This window comes from Balaenoptera ricei, chromosome 11 (assembly GCF_028023285.1).
Source record: "Balaenoptera ricei isolate mBalRic1 chromosome 11, mBalRic1.hap2, whole genome shotgun sequence".
Taxonomy (NCBI): domain Eukaryota; kingdom Metazoa; phylum Chordata; class Mammalia; order Artiodactyla; family Balaenopteridae; genus Balaenoptera; species Balaenoptera ricei.
In genome coordinates this window covers 99108075-99134127 of record NC_082649.1, presented here as the reverse complement: position 1 = coordinate 99134127, position 26053 = coordinate 99108075, and the positions used below count along the sequence as shown (strand labels likewise).

Below are 26053 nucleotides of genomic sequence, written 5' to 3'. Positions count from 1 at the left end.
GTAGCAAAGTGCAATTTTCTTTATAGGAATTCATTTTATAGCCAAGGACGAGTTTATTTCTGAAAGCATAGAATATCTATTAGGTTACCCAATAATATTCCTTTGGGGAACAGAGCCATTTACAGGCCAATTTTACTTAAGGAAACAGCTGAGATAATGATTTGTGTGTAAGAAGGATGTTCCCATGGAAATCCCACGGGTACCTGAGGAGGGCCTTTTCCAACGACACTGTGGGGAGGGAGTAGGACACAAGAGACACAGCTGGCAGGGCTGGAGAGGGCAGCTGAGGAAGGCCATGTTCACCATATCACCTCTGAGAGCCCCAAAATGCCCGGGGCCTGTGGTGGCCCTTTTAAATTTCCTCTTTACTGGTCCATTCCTGGCACTTAGTAAGCACTTAATGATGTTGTTGATGATGATGATGATGAAACTGCTGCTGCTGCTGATCATCATTTCCAGTCCTCAGACAGTTTGTGCAAAAGTAAAGGGCTGTGGGATTTCAGAGCATGTCGTGGGAAGAGGGCAGGGACAGAGCTGACTGGAACACAGAACTTGGAAGGGGGCTGCCAGCGCTAGGACCACCCTTGCTGGGCCGTAACAGCCTGTTATTTCCCGCACTCGTGTGTCTCCAGGTCATGAAAACCTACCACATGTACCATGCGGAGAGCATCAGTGCAGAAAGCAAGCTGAAGGAGGCCGAGAAGCAGGAGGAGAAGCAGTTCAACAAGTCGGGAGACCTCAGCATGAACCTGCTCCGGCACGAGGACCGGCCCCAGCGCCGTAGCTCCGTGAAGAAGATTGAGAAGATGAAGGAGAAGGCGAGTGAAGGCCCCGGGTATCGGGGTGGGAAGGAAGGGGAGGTCCAGGCTCCCCACAGCCTCAGCCTCCCCCTCTGCACCCTGAGGGACTAAGGGTGGAATAATGCTGCCAGCGTCTGCTGTCTTGGAGGTCAGTGTCATGGTGGAGGCAGGGCTGGCCATACCTCTGCTCAGACTTGTTAGGCCTCAGGTGAGGGTCAACAACAGGAGAGGCACTCAGCTGGCAAGACAGCTGAACTGCGATGAGACTCGCCCAGCGAGCACATTCTGGCAAGAATCACCAGGCATTAGTGGGGGTGGGGCCTGCCCTGGACGTCAGTTTAGTGGCTGGGGGGCTGATTGGGACTTCGTATGTCCCAACAAGAGGGAACAGTGCTGGCGTACCAGCCAGCACCTGGGAACCAGGTAAAGAACCATCCTGAAGAAATTGCCATCGCCAAGCCAAAGCCGGGCCAGTTGGAATCCTTGTGTGTTGGTGATGGAAAAGTGCTTTGGTAGGGCATGGTGAAAGTGCTAGTTTTGGAGTCAGGCTGAGTTTCGAAGATGCCACATGTACAGCAACTCTCTGACCTTCAATATTATTTTATTTATTTATTTATTTTTTAATTAATTAATTAATTAATTTGTTTTTGGCTGCTTTGGGTGTTTGTTGCTACGCGCGGGCTTTCTCTAGTTGCGGCGAGTGGCGTGCGGGCTTTCTCTAGTTGCGGCAAGTGGGGGCTACTCTCTGTTGCGGTGCGCGGGCTTCTCATTGCGGTCGCTTCTCTTGTTGTGGAGCATGGGCTCTAGGTACACGGGCTTCAGTAGTTGTGGCACACAGGCTCAGTAGTTGTGGCTTGTGGGCTCTAGAGCGCAGGCTCAGTAGTTGGGGCACACGGGCTTAGTTGCTCCACGGCATATGGGATCTTCCCGGATCAGGTCTTGAACCCATGTCCCCTGCATTGGCAGGCGGATTCTTAACACTGCGCCACTGGGGAAGTCCCTGACCTTCAATTTTAAAAATTGACAGTGATGGCAAACAAATCTCCTTTCTCATGTCAACTCTGATCAATTGATAGTGGCTGCCCAGAGCCCTATGCTGAGGATTGTGAGCCCTCTCGAGCCTTTAGTTAAAGACAGTGCTGTGATCAATTAATGATGTCTGCCTCGATCAAGGAATTTAGAGGGGCAGTGTGCGTGCTGCTTTTTGTCATCCTAGATTGGGTTACTAATAAGGTTCCTTTCTTCTTAAAAAGCTATGATATTCTTGTTGAATTCTTTGCATTCATTCATTCCATGCCATCAGCAAACATTTCCTGAGCTCTTTCTATTTGCCAAACATTGCATCAGATGTTTATTTGGGCTTCTATGAGACTAATTCTATGATTATATGATCCTACAGCTCTTAAAAATTATAGGAGATTGAGTGGGAACATAATCCAACAGGACCTGGGTAAGCTGGCAAAGTAACCAAAGGCAAATAAAATAAAATTTCAGGGTAATTTCCAAAGGCAAAGAAAAATATGCTCCACAATAACCAGGTAGAGACCCAGTTAAAAAATGGGCAAAGGAATTGAATAGACATATCTCTGAAGAACATATATGAGTGGCCAATAAGTACATGAAAAGATGCTCAGCATCATTAGTTATTAAGGAAATGCAAATCAAAACCACCGTGAGGTACCACTTCACACCCACCATGATGGCTAAGATAAAAAAGTCAGATAATCACAAGTGTCGGTGAGGATGTAGAAAAATTGGAACCGTCATACATTGCTGGAGGGAATGTAAAATGATGCAGCCACTTTGGAAAATAGTCTGGAAGTTCCTCAAAATGTTAAACATAGAGTTACCATATGACTCAGCAGTTCCACTCCTAGGTATCCACCCAAGAGAAATTTAAACATATGTCCAGACAAAAATTTGCACACGAATGTTCATAGCAGCATTATGCATAATAGCCAAAGGGTAGAAACAATCCAAATAAATAAACGTCTGTCAACTGATGAATAAAATATGGTGAATCCCTGTAAGGGAATATTCAGCCATGAAAAGGAATGAATACAGACTACAGCATGGATGAACCTTGGAAACAGTAGGCTAAGTGAAAGAAACCTGTTACGAAAGACCACATATTACATGATTCCATTTATTTGAAATGTCTAGAGTAGACAAATCCATAGAGACAGAAAGTAGATTATTGGTTGCCAGGAGCTGGGGCAGAAAAGAATGGAGAGTGACTGCTAATGGGTACAGGGTTTCTCTTGGGGTGATGAAAATATTCTACATTTAGATAGTGGTGATGGTTGTACAATATGTCTGTGAATATACTAGAAATGAATGTTTAAAAATAAGATAACCGGGCAGGGAATTACAGAGCTACAACATAGGGGGGTAGCTATAGAGGGGATATGTAGAGAGGTAGAGAAAGCACTGGTTAGTGGGGTCTGGAGACTAAGTTTTAGTTCAGAGTTGTATGCTAATTGGCCATTTGGCTCTTGGACAACCAAATTCTTTTCAGTTTTCATTTCCTCGCCTATAAAATGGCTGAATTAAACTAAGATATCTTCAAATATCCTTTCCAAGCATAAAATTTTCTGAGTCCATGAAGGGCTGAAAATGGTCTCAGGGTTATAGTAGCCCCCTGGAAATGGGCCAGGAATTTCAAAACTCTCTGTGGAGGTTGGGTGTGTGGTTGGTACAGGGTATAACCCAAAGTTTGTTTCTAGAAATTCCCAGAATAAGTGAACCCTGGAGAAAGGTCAGAGGAGATGTCTGAAGAGAATTAAAAGGCTGACAATGGGGGCATCTCTACTGAACAGCTAGAGAACTCAATCTGGAGGAAGGAAGGTTGAGAGTGCCTAGGTAGGAAGAAGCCCTGTTTCTTTAAAGAGAGCCGTCTCTCTCCTCAGCAGTGGGACTCATCTGTCTGAAGGGGGCAAGGGGACAGCTCTCCAACCCACGGACTCTTTACTGCTTCCTGCCCAGGATGGCCCAGAACAGAAGCAGCTTCCCAGGGAGGCGGTCCAGCTCCTAGCCAAGACTGCACCTCTGGCTGCCCACCCCGCCTCTCCCCACCACGCACATCCAGACAGCCAGTGACAATCACTTCATGCTGCCCACGCAGGGACTGTTCTGGGTCTTGTAGGCTCAGTCATGAACAGGGACCATTAAGTCCCTGACTTCACAGAGCTTACTTTCTAGCAGGGGACCCTGAAAATCAGCAAGTAATCAAAGAGGTAAAAAATATAATTTGGGGTGGTGAAAAGTACTTATGAAAAAAATTGAGCAACCAAGATGTCCTTCAGTAGGTGAGTGGCTAAGTAACTGTGGTCCATCCAGACAATGGAATGTTGTTCAGCACTAAAAAGAAATGAGCTGTCAAGCCATGAAAAGACACGGAGGAACCTTAAATGCATGTTACAAAGTGAAAGAAACCAATCTGGAAAGGCTACATACTGTACGATTCCAACTATATGACATTCTAGAAAAGGCAGAACTATGGAACAGTAAAAAGGTCAGTGGTTACAGCGGTTTGGTGGGAGACAGGGATGAACAGGTGGAGCACAGAGGATTTTCAGGGCAGGGAAACTGCTCTGATACTATAATGATGGATACATGTCATTATACATTTGTTCAAATTCACAGAATGTACAACACCAAGACTGAACCCTAAGGTAAACTGTGGACTCTGGGTGACTACAGTGTGTTAGTATAGGTCCATCAATTGTAACAAATGTACCACTTGGTGCCCCGGGGTGTTGATATTGGGGGACGCAGTGTGTGTATGGAAGTAGGGGTGTGTGCACGAAATCTCAGCACCTTCCTCTCAGTTTTGCTGTGAAGCTAAAACTGCTCTAAAAAAAGTCTTTTAAAAATTAAATAAAAATGAAAATAATCACTAAAAATTGAACAAAGATTAAATGAATGGGAAAAATAGAGCAGGACAGAATGTGGGGAGGGGGTGGTCAAGATGCCGGGGACACATTTTAGACAAGGTTGTGTGGTCAGAGGCCCATGCGACTGTGTGACCGTGGCTAAGGACCTGAATGACGTGGAGGAGCAGGCCACGCAGGGACCTGGAAGGATGGCCTGCCAGCCGGAGGGAATGGGTCTGAGTCTAGAGGCAGGAATGAACTTGGCCTCTTAAAGGACGTGCAGAGGAGGGGATGACAGGAACGTGGAGGAAGAGCCAGGTCAGGAGGGCTTCGCAGGCCGTCGTCTGGGTTTGGGCAGCCTCTGGGGGTGTTGAGTAGGGGCCTCCGGAGGTCTTAGTTACACTCCGCTCTGGCAGACCCCCGGAAAAGGCCACTGCTTACCCGACAGTGCTGACGATGGCTGCACATGTGCAGTGTCAAGTGAGCTTTTTGAGTACAGGGTCCAGATCTTACTCACCTGGCCCATGGAGTAAGGCTTTCCAGGGCCGTGCGGGGAGCTGATCGCAGGCAATGACCGTAAAGAAAATCTCAAATCCCTCCCATCAGTGGCTCTGCTCTCACATCCACTCTTTCCTTCCTCCAGAGGCAGGCAAAGTATTCTGAGAATAAGCTGAAATGCACCAAGGCCCGGAACGACTACTTGCTGAATCTGGCGGCCACCAACGCAGCTATAAGCAAATACTACATCCACGATGTCTCCGACCTCATTGACGTGAGCTCCTGGGGAGTCTGGGGTTGAACAGGGTCCTGCACCGCCTGGTGCGAGTCATCAGCTGAGGGAGGGCTGGCCCTTGTCCTTAGCTGACATGTGGGGCGGCCAATGGCCCCTGGAGCCCTGATGGAGGAGAAGCACAGGGAGCCTTTGGGGCCTGGGAGAGGAGTATCACCTTGTGGCTTCTACCTCCATGGGTGGGAGTGGGCCTCTGGCGGCCCTTGCACACTTGGGCTGGGCGGTTGTAATTCAGCGTGCACTTTCCAAGCGCCCTCCTCTACACCAGGTCTTTTACTGGGTTTGGGGTTACAGGGGTGATCATACACAGTTCATGCCCTGGGGAACTTCCCAGGGTGGTAAAGATGCTTATCTGTTTAACATCCCTGGGTCCAGTCCACTAGACACACATGCACATACAGAAGAAAATAATGAATGAGACAAAATTATACAGGTCAGCTTTACTTGGGGATGTTATGTTGGGAGAAATCAGGCAGTTTAAGCAAGAGGAAAATGGAACACTGACTCCTGAGCACCAGCTGTGCAGGACACACTGGCAGGACAATGAGGCTTCGGGAAAGAATTCTGTGAGTGGCGCCTTCGGGGAGGCTCCTGCGTCGTCTGTGACGGAGCTGGGGCTGCTTCGCATGTCTTCATGCAGACAGGGATCCGGCCCAGCAGATGCTCGGTCAGGCTTCCTTGAGGGTGGGTGTGTCCTTTTCCTCTGGCCTTGGTGTATCCCATCAGGAAGTCAGAGGGTCACCGCTCTTCCCTTGGCTGCAGAGGGGACCCATTATCGCCATTATCACCACCCCCAGGAGAGGGAGCTGCCTGGCCCTGCCGTCCAAATGCCCGGAGGCCAGACCCCTCCTCTTTCCGACCTTTCAGCTTTCTTTTTCACACAGCCCTTTCATCTTTTTGTTTACCAAATTTTTATTGAGTGCCTACCAGCTCTAGGTCTTGAGGTACAACAGTGGATAAGAGCCAGTGGGTCTGTCCTCATGGAGCTCAGCCTGCATAACCCTGATACATTAAAGGCAAACGCAATGCCAAGCAGTGGGTGTTACCGTGAGAGAGGTGGAGGGAGTTGTGGACACCTGGATGAGGGACACCTGGTGTGAACTCTGAGTGGGGAGAACATCAAGGAAGGCTTCCTGGAGGAAGTGACCTCTAAACTGAAACCAAAGGAAGAGTATTTAGGCAGGAGGAGAGAGGAAGAGTCTTCGGGCAGAGGGAATGCGTGTGTGAAGGCCTGGAGATGAGAAAGAAGGCAGTGAGTTTGGGGAGCCGCGAGGAGCATTGCCATTGCCCAGATCGCAGTCCCCCGCTCCCTCCGAGGGCTTTGCCGTGACTTGTGTGGTAAGATTCCAACGTGCATGAGGGCCTCCAGCATGAAAGGTTTGACCCTGGAATAGGAGGTAATTGTAAGTCACTGTGACGGCCCCACCCCCATGTCTCCACCCTCACCTGCACCTTCTGTGTGTGCTTCTCTCCAAGTGCTGTGATTTGGGCTTTCACGCCAGCCTGGCCCGCACCTTCCGGACCTACCTCTCAGCCGAGTACAACCTGGAGACCTCTCGCCACGAGGGGCTGGACGTCATCGAGAACGCGGTGGACAACCTGGATTCCCGAAGTGACAAGCACACAGTCATGGACATGTGCAACCAGGTCTTCTGTCCCCCCCTCAAGTTTGAGTTCCAGCCCCACATGGGGGACGAGGTAGGCTTCTCCCAGGAGCCCATGTTTGAGGTTGCTTCCGTCTGTCTCCCATGGGCTCCCAGAGCATCGGTGGGAGGAGAACGTCGCTGAGAGGCCTGGGGTCAAGTTCTTGGTGCATGGGCTTCCCCAGCTGAGGAGTTTACCACTAATACCCTAATCTTGGTGGCTCAAGCCCCCTACCTGCAGAATTGCGAGACCTTAGCTTCCTATGAAATCCCTCGCAGCTATGTCTAGAAGACCCCAAGGGAGTCCCACATCTGCACACAGACAGTCGTCTCACGTTCTCCCCTCGGATGGATGGCCTCGAATCACCGAAGGCGGGGCCTCAGCAGAGCCACTCGGACCTGTGCTCCAGTGCCGTGAGCCCTTGGAGTACCAGCCAACCCAGTTTTCTTCAGGGCTTGTGCTGCTGACATCCTCATTATGTTCTGGAAAAAAAAATGGGAGAAGGCACTCTTCACTAGCCCCTAAGCAGCACACTAGTTACCTGAGTTTCACACAACTTCTTATGAAAATAGCTCCTTGAGCTTTTCCATGTCATTCCTCCCTCTCTCCAGGGCTCAGGCCCCAGTCCCTGGAACCAACGGAGACAGCCACCAGGTGTCATATCTGCCTCCCCGTCTCCACCATCTCTACCACAGGGACATGTGCCCAGAACTTTCTCCTAGTGGCCCCGTTCCCTCCACCCAGGCACATGAGAGTCAGGGGGACCCAGCCAGCCTCTGGATCCCAGTGGGAGCTCAGCTGGGCTGTCGCTGCACCTGCTTAGCAGGGAGGGACCAGGAGGCGCCTTTAACGATGGCATTTGCTGGACCCTCCAATGGCTCTGCCCACTTTCTTCATTTGCAAGCGATGCCTTCTGCCGGGCTTCCCCACAGCTCCTGCCCCTTCCCTGTGCCCTCACGTCCAGCCCTTTGGCTCATCGTCTGGTGACTGCAGGGTTGGGTTGCCCAGGTAGTGGTAAAGAACAGAGGCCTGCTGTCCCTTATGAGCTCAGCCAAGTTACGCCAGGCAACCAGGCCCACAGGTAGTGAGAGCCCTGGTGGGAATGGGTGTAGGCGAACAGTATCGCTCTCTCATCTTCCTCTCTTCTCCCCTCCTCTCTCAGCAGCCCCTGTGAGAGGGCCGCTGCCCCATGCCTGCCTCTCTCTCGAGCATCTTCCTGCTGGGCCACTCCACTGACTGTTTCCATCCTTTGTTCTTTTCACTGGCTTCTCTTAGGCAGTTGCTTCCTTACCACTGCTTCCTGCCTGGAAATTAACCAATTAGTCTCACTTAATGAGATTATGTCCAAGCTCTGAGTAGGAAACCGTCACGTGCTGCACAAATGTAGACCACAACCGAGAGCGTGAGAGGGTGGCCCCTGGCTCCCGGCTGGCTTTGGTGTCGCTGGGTACAAGCTGTGTGACCTTGGGCAGGTCACTTAACCTTTCCAGGCCTGTTTCCGCAGCTGTCAATGGGGATGTTAATGATAGACAGGCCCCAGCTACGCACAGGTGGCGAGGGCCCGGGTCAACCGCAGGCGGTGGCTGTCATTTCTGCAGGTGTGCCAGGTCAGTGCTCAGCAGCCCGTCCAGACGGAACTGCTTATGCGGTACCACCAGCTGCAGTCCAGACTGGCCACTCTCAAGATCGAGAACGAGGAGGTGAGTGAGCCCCTCCGCCCTGTGAGGGATTTCTTTACAAAGGCCTGACTGGTCCTGCAGAGTCCACTCTTGCCATGAAACACATAAGAAATCAGGGTTCATCTGTAAGGTGCACAACTGTCAAAACCACCTACACTAAGAATCTTTGATGGCATGGGGAATGCTCACAAGATGTTAAAGAAAAGCAAAGAGGAAGTAGAACTCTATGTTCAGTACTGTCCTAACCAGGGTAAACTGAAGTATGTGTGCACGTTTCTGTGCATATTCACGGGCATAGAAAAAAAGACTGGAAGGAAGTACTTTGAATGTTGATAGTGGTTTTGTCTGGGTTACAGGAGTATAGGCGATTTCTGTTTTCTTCTCTGTGCTTTTCTCTATTTTCTGCAGTGAGCTTATGTTATTTTTATCGTCAGAAATATAGTAGGTATTTTAAATTACACAAAGAAATAACCCAGGGCACACTAAACATGTCATAGATTCTGAGCTCCAGGGAGCTTCTGTCTCACCGTGGCCAGCACACCTCCCTTGCAGCTGGTGGCTCAGGACTTCCGCCAGGTGGGCACAAATGGAAGTACCAGCTGGAGTGGCTCCATTCTGATGTGCACTGATGAGGCCACATGGGAGACCTCCGGTTCCAGCCGGGATGCCCCCACCCAGGGAGGACATCACCCAATTGGAGGACACCAGGACATGGGAGTGTCACCCGAGATCATGGGCAGGTCCATCCTTGAGAAGTGCAGTTGAAGCTGGAGATGGGGAGCCGTGGTCCCTGTCTTCAGACCTCAAGAGGGCTGTTCTAGGCAGAGAGGACAGGTTGCTTTGTGTCTCCAAAAAGGACGTAGCCAGGACGAACGTGAGCCAGAGTGTAGCTGAGGATGAACGAATCAAAGCAGTCCCTGTGGGGAGGTTATGTGGAGACAAATTATATATTTGTTTCTCAAACCTGAGAAGAGAGAGGATACGGCCAGAGTGTTTTCTTTCTTTCTTTATGCCCTACATCTTCCCCTGAAGCATTTTAAATTGTTTACATGGAACGGTATATGCTGTATATGGATAATAATGTTAATGGAATTTAAATTGGAAATCGGGGCCACGGAAAGGAGGGTGAAGCACATGCTCCTCAGGGTAGGCTGTGCATGGCCATGGAAATGCTCAGTTTTGAACCTGAGCGTCTGTGAGGCTGTGTTAGAAAGAACCGATTCACTCATTTATTCATTCAAGTATTTATTTAGCACATAGTATGCGCTAAACATTGTGCAGAGTTAAGTGAGTGGATGAGACAATATAGTACGTCCTCTCACGGAGTTTATGTTCTAGTGAGAAAAGACAGGTGGTAAAACACAAAAGCGAATGAACCCATAAATGAATACGTACGCAGAATATCAGACACTAAGTTAAGGAGGGTGGTCGGGGGTGGGTGGGGGGAGGCCTGATGTCACCAGGAGACGACTTTTAAGTTGAGATCTGAGTGACAAGAGAGACTTTGAGCAGCAATCACTGTGCAGCGAATGTGGACGCAGTTCTCCCAGGACTGTGTTTGGAACGACCCTCCGTCCAAGTTCCGGTACGCCCTTTAGGCACAGTTTAGTGAAGGGCTGTGGGGAGGCCGGGCCTTGCATGTGGAGCCTCCGGGGTCCCGCTCGGTCCTGGGAGAGGAGTCGGAGTCCTGGAGGACCGAGCACACTGCGTGTGTCTTGGGTCTATCTTCCTCGAGGCTGTTTTTTTCTCAGTTAGGCTTGCATGGACTCAGTGGCCGACAGCGGGGGAGTTCACTCACTGAGGACAGTGCTGCCCTTATCCAGGCTGTGTCCCCTCCCTTCTCTGGATGAAGGAAACGGGGAGCGTTTCTAGCGTTGCTCCTCCTCAGGGACCTGCCTCCCAGGAAGAGCTAGTTTGGGGTTGTATAACCATAAAGAGACACAAACCTCAAAACCCAAGTTCCTTGTTGGTCACAACATTCTCCGACGTTGTCTCCAGCAGAAGCAGTCCCATGACATGACTTTAGATTAGGCCACCTGGCTTCTCCCCCCAGCCAGCTGCTGGCCGTACTTTCCACATCACTGTAATGGGAATGAGCATCTTTGTCCTGCCTGCCTCCTGATGCTTCATGTGGAAGAAATAAAGGAACGGCTGGGAAAGGGCTTTGAGGTGTCAAAGGCATTCTGAGGCTGAAGGATTTCTGTCAACCTGAAGGATTTTTGTGTTTCCCCAGGTTAGAAAAACCCTGGACGCCACCATGCAGACCTTGCAGGACATGCTGACTGTGGAGGACTTCGACGTCTCCGACGCCTTCCAACACAGCCGGTCCACGGAGTCTGTGAAGTCAGCCGCCTCCGAGACCTACATGAGCAAGATCAACATCGCCAAGAGGAGAGCCAACCAGCAGGAGACAGAAATGTTTTATTTTACAGTAAGTGGCGCCCTGGCCCAGGATCCTCCGTCTGCCACCCCCCCGGCAGTGATTTTGGGGAGCAGCCCAAACTACTGGGAGCCAGAGCAACCACGTGGGTCAGTTAGACCTACAGTTCTTCCAGCGTGCTTTTCAGATTAAATTGCCTGGCGTGGCTTTGTGAAATGCAGAAAGTGAGCTGCCAGTGGGTAGCACCGGCCTTGATCTTGGATTGACAGTTATTGTGATTTTCCTGTTCTAGAAAAAATACAGAGAGAGTTGTGTTCAGTAGCGTGAGAGGAAAAAGAGCTAACAGAGCCAGGTGCACGCCTCAAGTCACAACCCTCAAGTTTAGTGTATGCTTGTCATGTCAAGTTGTGTCAAATTTAGGCATGGACTCTGCAAACAACACCCTGAGTGATCTTTGCAAATTGCTGGTGAGTTGCCAGCCCTTCATGTAAAATCCCAGATTACTTACATTTCACTTGGCCAAGGGGGAACAGGGATGAGAGGCATCGGGGCTTTATTTCAACATGTATTTAGTGAACATGGAATGGGGTTAGAAGGGACCTTACATCTTCCATCTGATGTTTGATCCTGTTCAACCCTATCCCTGCCCAAAAGTCATTCAGATTCTGCTTGAACAGCCCCAGATTAAAAAGCTCCCTCCTTCCCCAAACAACCCTTTTGTTTGGCTTGTGGCTGGCTATAGATATTATGATGTTTTCCCGTATCTCTGTTATCTTCAAAAATCTTCCTCACTAGGATTTCTGGTCATTGATCTTAATTCTGTTCTCTGGGGCAACCCAGAGAGAGGCTAATTCTACTTGACAGTCTGGCAAGGTTGCAGGGAGCTGGGTTTTTATTTCTCTAGGCTAAACATATCTACTTCTTTCAATCCAGCCTCTTAAGCTTTTGTTTTGAGTGCCCTCAGCATCCTAGCGACACTCTCCGGAACGTGTTCCACTTGTCGGTGCTTCTTCTAAGTAAGATTCCCAGCAGTGGAGTGACCAGCACAAAGCAGGGCTAAACTTTCACCTCCTTCCACATTAGGAGCTATGCTTCTCTTTCCATATGTCCTAAGATCATATTCTTTTTTTTTTTCTTAACCTAGTATCAGTTAAATCTCTATTCCCACCGTACTGCCATTAGACGAGGCCACCCTCCTCCTATGGGATGTGTAGGTGATGTCTTGGGTGGGTCTGATGTTTATTACCGCTTAGATTTCCTCTTGATGGGTTCAGCTCATGGTTCCAGACTGTCACGATCTTGATCCGGCTGCTCATCACATATGCTGTGTCTTCAGACCTTGTGTCTGCAGATTCAGTAAGCGTGGCTTCTGTACCTTAAAGTTTGTCAATAAAAAAAAAACTAATTGGTACTTCAGGGCCCAGGCCAAAGACAGAGTTATTCAAAACATGCCACTAGGCTCATATTGATCCATTAATCAGCACTTTTAGATTGTGGTCATTTAACCAGTCACAAACCCACCCAATTCTAACATCCAACTCCATTTCATGCTGGGCCTCGTCAAATCCCTGTCAAAAACCAACGGTTGACGCCTACTGCATTTCCTTCATCAACACTCTTTGACTTTGTTGTTTTCAAGAAAGAACCGATTCACTCATTCATTCATTCAAGTATTTATTTAGCACATACTATGTGAATACTATGTGAATCAGCCCATGCCAGTTTCGGGGGCTCACCACTTCCACGAGGGGCCTACTGTGTTTGTAGAGAATTTATGGGTTACAAAGATAAGTGAGGAGTGTGGATGAGTATTGTCACTTAGGCAGCAGAAGCAAAGAAGGGGGTTCAGCCTGCTTGAAATTAAAAGACAGCATCCATGATGGGGGTCATGGATGTTATATTTTGACCTGAATATTCAAGTTATCAACCTGGTTGGCTAGTACACCTCATTACGTGATGTTGTGACATTATTTAGGTATTTTTAAGGACATAACACTCCTTTTAAAGCAAACATTAATATGATTCAATGGCATTCTTTCCTTCATGGGTCACACGTGAAGCCTGGGTGAAGCTTGGAAGAAGTAGCCAGGATCCCCAAGCCCCAGAGCCCCAGTGTGTAATTTGCACTAACCAGGTGTAATTTGCACTAACCCACCAAACCATGAGTTACAAGTTTGGGATTGGAGCTTCACCTGGCTTGGGACAGTGAGGCAGGATGGAGAGAATACCTACTTATACTGCAGCTCTGCTTTTTATGGTGAATTCTTAAACACAGGGCGATAAAATCAGAGGGCTATATTACTGGAAGCATCCAGAGAGAGCCTCTAGGTGAGTAGTTATCAAACCGAAGTGTGCTTTTGAATCATGTAGGAAGCTTGTTGAAAACGTAGGTTCCCAGACTACCACCCTCCCTGAGGTGGCACCCTGGAAATGTGAGCACTTCTGGGCCTCTGTGGTGCCCTCCTCGGGTTAGACTCACAGTCTTCCAGGGCAGGAATCTGCATGTGGACACTCTCCCCAGCTGGGTAGGAGGCCGCTGGTCCCTGTACCACACTTGGAGAAGCACCATGAGTCTACTCATTTTACCTTGAGGAGGGCATGAGGCCCAGAAATGTTCAGAAATCCGGCCAAGATCGCACACTGAGTGGCCGCAGCTCTGAGCTCTTTTTCGTTCTGGGGAGAATGGGAATGGTGATGCTTCCACCATTTGCCATCTGAGATTGCAGTGAGGACCAAATGTACATGTTTGAAAACCGTCTACAGATACAAGGGGGAGTGACTCTTAGCAACCACGGGACAAGGCCCTAGGAGCTGAGAAGGACCACGGCCAAGGAGACAGGATGCCACAAGCCCCAGAAACCCAGCAGGGTGGGCCAGGGTGCGGTGACCTCAGTCTTATCCGGGCACATGTCAGCCCCCTCCCTGTGGGCCTTTCCCCACACCTGTCTTCAGCGGGAAGATGGTGACGTTCCAGATGTCCTGAGCTGCCGAAGCGCACTTCTTTGCTCCTCTGCGCCCTTTCTGAGCCTTCTGGCTGGGGAATAGAATGGATTTTTTGGTGAGAAACTAGCTGGCAGATTTGGGGCAATCACATCCGTCCCTGTGCCTTCATTCTCAGGGCCTTTGTAACTGCGTCCCCCTCTGCTTAGACCCTTCCCTCCCATGTGCACCCACATGGCTCCCTTCCTCACCTCCTTCAGGCCGGTGCTGAAATGGCAACTTTGCAGTGAGGTCTGCCCTCACTCCCAGTTCCTCATTCCTGCCTTGTTTCCATCCCTAGCGTTCACCACCATTGACCAATTGTGTATTTTACTTATGTTTTTGTTAGTTTACTGTCTCTCTCCTACTCTGCTATGTCAGTCCCACCAGGTCAGAGATTCAGCTGAATTTCTCAGCACCTACTATATGCCTGGCACAGCTGTAGGCACCAAGGATCCAGAAAGGAACCTGCATGGATGGTGCCTACAGTGGCTCATGGTCCAGCAGAGAGGGCTCCCGGCCTGTGATTGGGCGACGTGGGGTGGGCAGGGCTGAGGGAAGCTGGTAGTTGTGTAGAGGCATGGCCGAGGCCAGGCTGAACTGGGAGCAGGTAGATGTGTTTCTGTTCTGGGTGTCCCGTTCCTGGCACGGCTTCCAAGTGCATTGTGCTTCGCCAGGCCCCAGAACTAGAGGCAGCCTGGGGTCCCAGGGCAAATCATTTCTTGTGCCAGCCTCACCTTTCTCATCTGTAAAAAGAAGAAAATCATATCCCCAAATGCAGTTCGGGTTAGTTTAATAGGAACGTCTCCAGGGGCCTGCAATGCCCTTCCTCCTTCAGAGTGCAGCCAGATAAAATGAGACATGTTCTGAGGCTCCCCTCTGACAGATCTGATAACGCTCTCTTGTCTCGGCTGCCTGCTCTTGGCCCAGAAGCACGGAGGAACTTTGATGGCTAAAGAAGCCCACTGCCCGGGCTCCTGCAGTCCTCACCTGACAGAAGCACCTTTCACTGCGCCCATCCCCCGAGATTTCTCTGTGTTCCCAAACTGACCTGACATGCCTCATAGGACTGGACAGCCACGCTTTGCAGAGCTGGGGATCTGATGGAGCTGACGCAGAAACCCCTTTCCCCGTGCCTGGGGCCTTGAGGGTGGCCTCCCGCCCTGGAGGCCCATTATGGAGGCAGAAATGGCAGGACTTGGCCCTGCGATCGGTAATGTCCTTGTGCCTTGTGTCTTACAGAAATTTAAAGAATATGTGAACGGCAGTAACCTCATCACTAAGCTACAGGCCAAGCATGACTTACTCAAGCAGACTCTGGGCGAAGGTGAGTCAGGTGGCAGAGGCCGGCAAGGGGGACAGTCTTCCCCGCTGGGTTGTGTTGTCGCCCCTTGAGCTGTTTCACATGGAGATCCCGGGCACTTGGTGGAATGAGGCCTGGTCCTGGAGCCACCTACCAGGGTGAGCAGTCTGGGAAAATAGCTCTGGTACAGATGCTGGGGGGTCCAGTCTGGCTGCAGAAACTATGGGGCAAACACAAGTCTTAGTCTGGGTTGTGGAGGAGGGTCCCAGATAAAGTGATGAGGGTCCCCAACAGATAGGGGGTGGGATTCAGGGAACAGGCGTCTGCAGTGTTGCTTTTTAGCAGATTCTGTTTGCCAGGAATACTATTGGAGTGCCTGGCCAGGATTCGAGGTCCAAGAGGAAGAATGCATATGTGTAAAGCAGAGTTTGGTCCTTGGGAGACCTGGGGGCTAGACTTAAAGCTCCCCAAAGGCTTCCAACGATGGGTGGGATAAAATCCCAACTGCTCCCATGGCACACGAGGCCCAGGGTCACTTGACCTCTGCCTGCCTCCCTGACCTCATCTACCCATCCTCCACTTCCCTACTGTACTCCAGCGGCACTGAGCTCCTTTCTGCACATCAAAGCTCACCTAAGAAATGAAATTGAGTTATTTGTAGTGAGGTGGATGGACCTAGAGTCTGTCATACAGGGTGAAGTAAGTCAGAAAGAGAAAAACAAATACCATGTGCTAACACATATATATGGAATCTAAAAAAAAAAAAAAAAGGTGGTCATGAAGAACCTACGGGCAAGACGGGAATAAAGACACAGACCTACTAGAGAATGGACTTGAGGACACGGGGAGGAGGAAGGGTAAGCTGGGACAAAGTGAGAGAGTGGCATGGACATATATACACTACCAAACATAAAATAGATAACTAGTGGGAAGCAGCCGCACAGCACAGGGAGATCAGCTCAGTGCTTTGTGACCACCTAGAGGGGTGGGAGGGAGGGAGATGCAAGAGGGAGGAGATATGGGGATATATGTATATGTACAGCTGATTCACTTTGTTATAAAGCAGAAACTAACACACCATTGTAAAGCAATTATACTCCAATAAAGATGTTAAAAAAATAAAAAAAAAAAGCTCATCCAACTTATTCCTGCTTCAGGGCCTTTGCATCTGCTGTTCCCACTGCCTGCAATGCCCTTACCCCATGTCTCTGTGTGGATGGCTCCCTGTCAGCTCCCTTCAGCTGTCAGCACAGATGTCACTTCCTCCTGAGACCTTCCTGCCACCCAACCTCAAGGAATCACCACCTCTGTCCCAACACTCTGTTTCATATTCCTCATCTCACTCATCACCATGTGAAATCATCCTATATACTATTTGTTCACCTGCTTATTGTCGTTGGTCACACCCCCACCCCCAAGAGCATCATATCTTCAACCAGAGTAGGGACTTCCTTGCTTATTTTGTCCACCACTTTATCTAGTGTCTAGAACAGTGCCTGGCTCATATCAGGCACTCAGAAGCCACTGAATGAACGTTGAATGGAAAGGTCACCAGAACATGAACTAGAAACCATCCAAGGTCAAGGATGTGTCAACCGAAAACAAAAATGCACACCCTAAGAGCTGAGAGTTATATTTTATTCAGTGGACAAAATTGAGGACTTAAGCCCAGGCCACAGCATCTCAGATAACTCTGAGACACTGTTCCAAAGAGGCAAGGTGGGGAGCCAGGATATATAGGAGTTTTTGCAACGAAGACCAGGTAGTCGGAACATCTAAAGATTGCTGTTAATAAAGGAAAACCAGACATCTGACGTTAAGGAATTTGGCACTTTTCTATATATGGGAAGATGCAAGAGTCTGGGCTCAGTACAGTCATTCCTTTGATATGCACCTCAGCTCTCTGGAGCCAGTATCCTGTCTTTTCTCATCCTGAGTTAACTCAGGGTGCACCATTTGTTGTGGGGGGGGCGGGGGCGGGTGGCTGCAGTATCTGATGATTCACTGGTGGGCATTATATTTCATTTATTTATTTATTTATTTAGGCTACATCGGGTCGTAGTTGCGGCACGCAGGATCTTTGTTGCGGCATGTGGGATCTTTCATTGCAGCACGCGGGCTCTTTGTTGCGGCACGCTGGCTTCTCTCTAGTTATGGCACGTGGGCTCTAGAGCGCGCACAGCCTCAGTAGTTGTGGCACTCTGGCTTAGTTGTCCTGTGGCATGTGGGATCTTAGTTCCCCAACCGGGGGCTGAATCTGTCCCCTGCATTGGAAAGTGGATTCTCGACCACTGGACCACCAGGGAAGTCCCTGGGCATTATGTTTCCATCCCAAGCTCCCGCAGGGCTCTCCGTCGGGAGTGGCTGTAGTGGCTGATGCCTGCAACATCCCTTGTTTACTGATATGGCAGGCGGCATTTTTAGTTCACAGATGGTTTATAGCAAGTCTTGGTGGCCCTGGAGCCGGGTATGAGGCTCAGCTTTGAGGGGAGGAGCTGACCTGGGGCTTCTGAAGCTGCTGGGCAACCTCAGAGATAGTCTTGTGTTCTGTTTAGAGAGGGCTGTTGGCTGAAGGATGTGCTCCACTGAAAGGGAAGAAAAAATAGGGTCTGGGAAACAGGGGGCCAGTACAAGAGAGATGAAGGGAATTTCTAAGATGATGATGCCAGTAGATCCCGAGATGACAGCTTGAAGCAGCCTAGAGAGCTCCCAGGAGTGTTCTGGGGAAGGAGTGTGACAGGACGAGAGTTGTGCTGGGCTGTGGGGCTGGTGGTCACTGCCGGTGGGCGTTCGCTGTCCACAACACGTCCTTGCCTTCCCTGGCTCGCTCTCTTCTCCCTGTGGGTGCACATTCTAGTGGCTGTGTCCTGGCCACACAAGTCCCTAATTCCTGTCCACTCAGCAGCTATCAAGGGGGCTGCCAGGCTCTGCAGGCGCTTGGCATTTGTGAGCCCCATGCTTTAGAAGAACTGGTGAAAAATGAAACCATTTCCCAACCCCAAGGCACTTACAGTCTAGCTGGGAGACAACACATGAATTCATAAAAAATTAAATAGCGATAACACTATCACACAGAAATACTGACTGAATTGCCAGGTGAACAGTACAGACTCTGAGGGTTGTGAGTCCAGAGAGGGAGGTTTCGTTGTGGGCCCAGGAGAGCTGGAAAGGCTTCAAGGAAGCTGAATAACTAGGGCTTGAAGGAATAGCCAGGACTTTGAAACTAATACCAATGGAATTTTTTCAATCAACTTTGTTGGCATATAATGGATATACCATAAAATGCACCCATTTTATGTGTAGAAATCAGTTTTGACAAACGCATACATCCACCTGTCACCACCACCCGGAAGTTTGCTTGTGCCTCTTTGCAGTCAGCCGCCCCCATCCTCCACCTCAAGGCGCCACTGATCTGATTTCTATTGCCATAGACTAGTTTTGTGTGTTCTAGCTGGTGAGAGCTGGGGAGCTCTTGGAGGTGATGGAAATGTTCTATATCCTGCTTTGGGTGGTGGTTAGACATGGGTGTTTACATTTGTCAAAACTCATTGATGGAGAGGAAGAGTTGGGGAGAAGGAGTTGCAATGAGCTTTTTCTTCATTTCCCCCGTCCCGCCCCTCTACATTCTGCCCATCCTGACATTTCAGTATTGGACCAGGCGAGTGGGGCCATGGAGGAGTGTGGGTAACACGGAGGAACAAGAACAGCAAGAATAGAGGGAAAGGGGAGAGACAGAAAGTCCTAGAGAGGAGCTTGGGTGTGTGTGTGACGGGGGCAGCTTCCACGGCTCGCAGAATCAGTTTTTATGGTCATGTGATTGGGGGCTGCTGCTCATGAGTCGTAGCAAAAGGTGGGTCCATGTGAGTTGCTGGCTACTTGTATTTTCAAAATCAGATACCCTGGATTTAGAAAACAAGATGTTCTTTTAAAAAATAAGATCCCAGACGAGGAAGTGCTTCTCTCCAGCTCCTCCGTGAGTGCTCTCACATGCAACCTTTTATTCCTGCCCTTGCCTGAATGGCCTTAATGAAATAATAATAATAATTAGTTTTGGTTGGCGTAACTCCTGACCCATTTGGTCTTCCAAGTTTATTTAGCCTTCAGCTGCGCCTTGCTTTGAGATGTGATTTATGAGTCCTTCTTCTGACTTTTGAGCTGAAGAGCAACAAAAAATGAAAATGCAGCTTCAGAAGTATAATGGAGGCTAAGAAAGAGCCATCTAGAAGAATTTCCATAGTCCTGTTTTCTCATAAGCCAGCTGTGAGGAAAGCCCACTGTGCTTCTTTTGATAACTGGGATGGGTCTTGTTAGACTGGTCAATTCTGGGGAAGTTTTTTTTTTTTTTTTTTAACATCTTTACTGGAGTATAATTGCTTGTGTTAGTTGTGTTAGTTTCTACTGTATAACACAGTGAATCAGCTATATGCATACGTATATCCCCATATCCCCTCCCTCTTGCATCTCCCTCCCACCCTCCTTATCTCACCCCTCTAGGTGGTCACAGGGCACTGAGCTGATCTCCCTGTGCTATGTGGTTGCTTCCCACTAGCTATCTATTTTACGTTTGGTAGTGTATATATGTCCATGCCACCCTCTCACTTCGTCCCAGCTTACCCTTCCCCCTCCCCATACCCTTAAGTCCATTCTCTACATCTGTGTCTTTATTCCTGTCCTGCCCCTAGGTTCATCGGAACCATCTTTTTTTTTAGATTCCATATATGTGTGTCAGCATATGGTATTTCTTTTTCTCTTTCTGACTTACTTCACTCTGTATGACAGACTCTAGGTCCATCCACCTCACTACAAATAACTCAAATTTCATTTCTATTCATGGCTGAGTAATATTCCATTGTATATATGTGCCACATTTTCTTTATCCATTCATCTGTCAATAGACTCTAAGGTTACTTCCATGTCCTGGCTACTGTAAATAGAGCTGCAGTGAACATTGTGGTACATGACTCTTTTTGAATTATGGTTTTCTCAGGGTATATGCCCAGTAGTGGGATTGCTGGGTCATATGGTAGTTCTATTTTTAGTTTTTTAAGGAACCTCCATACTGTTCTCCATAGTTTTTTTAATTTTAATAAACTTTGTTTTAGAATAGTTTTATATTTATAGAAACGTTGCAAAGATAAGATAGTACAGTTCCCATATACTCCACATCCAATTTCCCCTATTATTAATATCTTCATTTTACACGAAAATGGTATATTTGTCACAATTAATGAATATTGATACATTATTATTAACTGAAGTTAGTAAATTACTGAATTACTGAAAAAACTGAAGCTGAAACCAAATCTTCAGTCATTTTTGTGTCTCCCCTGTACAATAAAGGTATATGTGGATTCTAAGGGCATTAGGGGAAAGGGGAGAATTTGCGCTGACTTAGTTTGATAAAGATCTTGCCCATGGGGCAAAGTTGGGGCATGAAAAATTGAGCGGGCCAAAGAAAGCTCAGAATCTTCTAATTCACTCTTCTGAGCGTCTTCAGATGATTCCCCTCTACCTGGACATATTAACTCTTCCATTCAGTAGAAAGCTTTTCTAAGAGTGGGGCTAGGGTAGGGTGACACCTGCATCAATGGCCTTTTTATGTCACCTGAGAGCTATTTTATATTGGGGGGATAATCTGGTCATTTTGAAAACAGGTGAGAAATATGGGGCCAAGTGGAATATTTTTACTAAAAAGATACAAAGCTTTTTTTTTAAATGAAATGAAATATCATGTCTAGTGCCTCAGTTTCTCTCAAGTACTCTTTTGACAGCATGCCTCAAAGAAACCACAAGTTGGAGGAAACTAGGTCTTTTGGGTCACCCTCACTTAGAAGTGAATTTTTGAACATGACACACAAGTCAAAATGCTTCTAGGTGCCCTGCAAATTGTCATTCCTTGTTACAAATGTCACTGCCACATCTTGGGAACAAGAGTGCACGCCCTTATGTGCCCTTGGCTGTTGCTATGTCGTTTTATTGGCCAGAGGATTCTTAGTTTATCATCTCTGAGTCTTAGATTTCTGACCTCTTTATTGTCCTGGGTAGTCAGTAAGCTCCAGGGTTTACACTTAAGATATGGGTGAGTTTTCTTTCAACTTACTCTGTAGCCCCTCTAGGGTGAATGGTGCATTGTCTATAAAAGGGATGAGACATAACCTTTTCAGGCCAAGATTTAATAGCCCATTACAGAGCAAAATGTCCACTGGGACCAGGACAGTCTGACCTTCTAGAAAATGACTGAGCCACCAACTATAAAATATGTTTTTAAAATCCCAAGAGGTCTCAGGTGGTAAAGGGCAGAACATTTTTGATTTCTGTTATTTGTTAGAAGTTGAAACACCATATTCCAAAAGATGTTTCTGGTAAAGAGGTTCTTGAGATCTGGAATGTGAGTCAAAGCTGAAGGAGAATAAATTCGATTCGTTGCCAGAGGAAGGTCTGTCTTGAGTGTGTTCTGACATATTCCACTCCAGGACCCAGATCCTTTGATTCCTACCTACCCCTTTCTTCCCCGCTGGCCATCCATTCATCTGTCCATCCATCCATGGGGACACAGTATATACAAGACGAACAAGGTTCCTGCCCTCATGGGGAAGAGAGACCTCAAACAGAAAACCATTAAGTAAAGAATTATAACTGTGAGTGTCCTCGAATAGAAAATTGGGGCTGAGATAGAGAATAGTTGTGTATGGGGTTGGGGAGCACTGGGGCACCTGCTTTAGGTTGTGTGATCAGAGAGGCCTCCGAGGGGAGGTGATGTTTAAGCTGAGACTGAAGGATGGGAAGGCGTCAGCCACGTGAAAAACTGGGGAGAGAGTGTTTGGGGCAGAGGGAATAGCCTGTGTGAAGGCAGGAAGGGATGTGGTGAGGTAGGGCTAAACGAAGGGCACTGTGCCTGGACCACAGTGAGTATGTAGGGGAGTGGGCAATTCTGGAACCAAGAGGAGGTAGAGCAGGAACCTCTTCCTAGGTCCCCTTTGTCAGTCAGAGTTGCACAGCTGACTACAGCCCTAAGGGAAATGATGTGCTTTATAGTCAACCCAAGCCACTGGCTGATGCTTTCACGAGTGGGCTGCCATCAGCTTCAACTCAGGGTCTTAGATCTATGTGAAAATTTAACTCAAATTGATGTCTGGTAGGAATTTGCCCCAGACCCCAGACACACAATCAAATTAAGCAGAGCAAATTTTCCCGTTTTACCTAACTTTTCTCCTTTCCTGCTTTGGCTTCAGTTCAGCCAGCTGCAGTCACTCTTGTAACTGCTTGTGGCTTTGGTCAGGAATTAAGGAATTGTGTGCTGATTCGCTCCAAGTTTTATTCTCAGACTTCTCTCTCTTCCTCCCCTCATTTTTCTCCCCATTCAGCATTGTTTTCTGAAACAATAGAGAAACATAAATGCTCTGTTCTTTTTTTTTTTAATAAAGTCCCTTCATGTGAATGCTAGATGGGATTCTAGGGTCTGGAGCTGTTCTGTCCAATATGGTGGCCACAGGCCACATGCGGCTATTGAACACTTGAATCGTGGCTAGTCTGAATTGAGATGTGTAAAACGAGCACCAGATTTCAAGGAGTTAGTAATATATGTATCTTATTAATGTTTATATTGATACATATTGAAATATTTTTGATAGATTAAATACAATGTGTCATTAAAATTAATCTTTCATGTTTCTCTTTACTTTTTATATGTGGCTACTAGAAATTGTGGCTTGCATTATACTTCCATGGGACAGCACTGGCTTAGAGGTTCTCTACTGCACCATAAAAATAATGAAGTACTGAATCATGCTGTGGATGAACCTCAAAAGCATTATGCTCGGTGAAAGAAGCCAAATGCAAAAGACCACATATTGTATGATTCTATATTTATGAAATATCCAGAATAAGCAGATCTATAGAGACAGAGAGTGGATGAGTGGTTGCCATAGGCTGGAGATGGGAAGAGGGAGTGACTATAGATCAGCACAAGGGATCTTTTCAATGTGATGGAAATGTTCTAAAATTGAGTTGTGGTGATGGTTGCACAACTTTGAATATTTACTAAAAATCACTGAATTATACATTTTAAATGTGTGAATTTTATATGTAAATTATACCTCAAAAATTAAAAAAGAGGGCAGTGGATATGAGTCTGGAATTCCAGGGAAATGTAAGATCTGGAGATTAAGTTAGGAAGTCTCAGCAAGCATTTGAGATCACCTAGAGAGGGTGGGTAGGAGACCCAGTTTGCATCCTGGGGGCATTCCAATATTTAGAGGTTAGAGTGTGGACAGATGAGGAGACAACAAGAGAAACTGAGGAACAGCCTGTAGGGCAGGAAGGACACCTGGAAAGTGTACAGAGTCATGAAAATCAAGAGGAAAAAGCTTTATAAGAAGAAGGAGTGATTAACTGAGGTAGGCAGTGCTGAGTGCTGAGCAGGCAGGTAAGAGCAGAGGAGACATTGGGTTCAGCCGCACAGAGCAGTCTCCGTGGAGTGGTGAGGACAAAAGCCAGCTGCAGTAAGGCAAGAGGAGGAAGCGACAGGGACTCCAAACAGAGCTCCTTCAGGAAGTTTTGCTGGAAAGGAGAGCTGAGAAATGGAGATTGAGTTAGAGGAGAAATGGGGTCAAGGGGAGGCTTAAAAGGCAGGTTGGATATATCCAGTGTACGTGTTGATACGCTGATGGAAATGATCCAGAAGAGAGGAGACTGGCGATGCTAGAGAGAGGGGAGACACTTGCAGAAGCAAAGCCCCTGAAAAGGGCCAAGGGCATGGGACCTGCAGCACGGGGTCTGGGTTTTAGCAGAAGCAGGATGCTTCCTCCAGAGCACCGGGAAAAGGAGGTAGCAGGGGAGTGCGCAGGCGCAGGTAGGTGGGTAGGTCTCATGGTGGTACCCAGAGACCCTGTCTTATTGATTTTGTTTTCCAGTGAAGGAAGCGAGAAGGTCTTCAGCTGAGGATGAAGGCAGGAGGGCTGGGGGTGGGTGCTTGGGGGGTTGAGTAACAACAGAAGGTGTCTTATGGCTGATACCCTTCAGTGCCAGGCATGACAGGTGCTCAGTAAACCTTTGTTGACATAAAGCAGTGCATGAGCTCTCGAGCTGGGGTATGCATAGAAGAGAGTACCGGGAGTGCTTGTCAAAATGCAGATTCCTGGGGCCTTATCCAGGAAAGAGCCAAAAACTCTGCATTTTTGACAAGAGTTCCAGAAGATTCTGATGCCAGTGGTCAGCAGGTTGTAGTTTGAGAACCGCTGGAAAAAAAACTGTGTAGGAACAATAACAAATGAAATATATGTGAACATGGCCCTACAAATAGGAGGCACTGAGGATTTAATAAGACTCAGTTCTTCATAACAGAACATACCTTAGGCATAATAAGATTTCCCATTTCACAAATAATTAAGTTAAGGTGTTGTTTCTTGTTTTTAGAAAAAGATGAATGTTCTCCGCTCAAAAATAAAATAAACCAACAAAAATGAAAACAAAACCAACAATTAAATCAATGTACACTTTTCTTTCCAGGGGAGAGAGCAGAATGCGGTACAACCAGGTAAGAGCGGTGCATCTTGTTTCCTTCACCTGCTGCCTGAGTGGGCAGTGGGAGGAGGGGGGAGGAGCAGGACAGGCGGGGAGGTGGCGAGACAGTGCTGCAGCTCACGGCAGCGGAGGAGTCTTAGAGGGGACAGCGTCTCGCCCGTGTCCCCACGGGGGTGTGGCTGTGCTGAGAGGGAAGGCAAAGGTCTTTTGGCTGCTCTGCTGGTTCCAGCATTAGACTGGTGACGGGGAGGGGGCCTTTCAGAGCTGCTGTGGGAAGTGGGTGTCGTCCCTCGTTGCTATCCATCTGGTGGGAGGACGGGAAGGTAATATATATTGCAGAGTGGCCGAGGGCAACCAGGAGAAGCCAGAGGCTGTGGGGTAGATGCCCACCTGTCTCCCCATCCGTTCTATGGCTGCTGAGCAAACCGCCGAGGCGTGGGGCCCAGCCCTGGGTCCCAGTTTGCCAAGGCTCCGGGTTTGGCTGGAACCGCACACCACCGGGCCTACGCATGCGCATATCCACGCGAGCGCGCGCAGACGCTCGCTACTGCCTGCCCTGGCTTTGGACCTCGCAGCACTGGGATGGCCTGATGGCAGAGCCCCTGGTGGGGGAATTAATAGTGGGCAGCTTCTGCTTTCTCTCCAGCTCGCTCAACGTTATCCTCTGGGCTTTTCCCTGAGCAGACCAGAACCAGTGAACACTTTCACTCAGCAGCTGGTAGCTGAGAGGCTGGCTTCAGGACTGGACCTTTCCTCTACCTGCGGAGAGTTTAGGTCCATAAGCAGCCCTGTCGCTGCCCGGGTTCCTTAGAGCCCATCCATTTCCGTGTTCCCAGCAACGCCTGTCCCACTGCCCAAGTTGAATTGAGCTGGTGGCCCAGAAGCCTGCACTTTTCCATCATGTGGCCATTGAGAGCTACTTCTGCCTCATTCTGGGCCCAGTGACCCAAAGACATCCTTTTCCCACAAGTTCTTCCCAGTGGCCCAGAATCCTGGAAAGCTGTCCTACTTGGCAAGAGGGAGGATGAACCCTTAACTCCTGCCTCATCTGGAAGGGAGTTGGCTGGGAAAAGGCTTGGAA

At 48.4% G+C, this 26053-nt stretch overlaps 1 protein-coding gene across 3 annotated transcripts in view; it reads left to right on the top strand.

Moving 5' to 3' along the window:
- SRGAP3 (SLIT-ROBO Rho GTPase activating protein 3) overlaps nt 1–26053 on the top strand; it is a 250690-nt gene that overhangs the window by 173364 nt on the left and 51273 nt on the right. For all 3 annotated transcript variants that reach the window (XR_009505955.1, XM_059940258.1, XM_059940259.1), the window contains exons 5-11: nt 633–818; nt 5319–5447; nt 6942–7163; nt 8708–8809; nt 11022–11219; nt 15390–15474; nt 24958–24985. Coding sequence is in view for 2 of the 3 variants with exons in the window: in XM_059940258.1 (XP_059796241.1) it covers nt 633–818; nt 5319–5447; nt 6942–7163; nt 8708–8809; nt 11022–11219; nt 15390–15474; nt 24958–24985 (950 nt within the window). In the remaining variant the exon portion in view is untranslated. The remainder of the gene's footprint in view (nt 1–632; nt 819–5318; nt 5448–6941; nt 7164–8707; nt 8810–11021; nt 11220–15389; nt 15475–24957; nt 24986–26053) is intronic.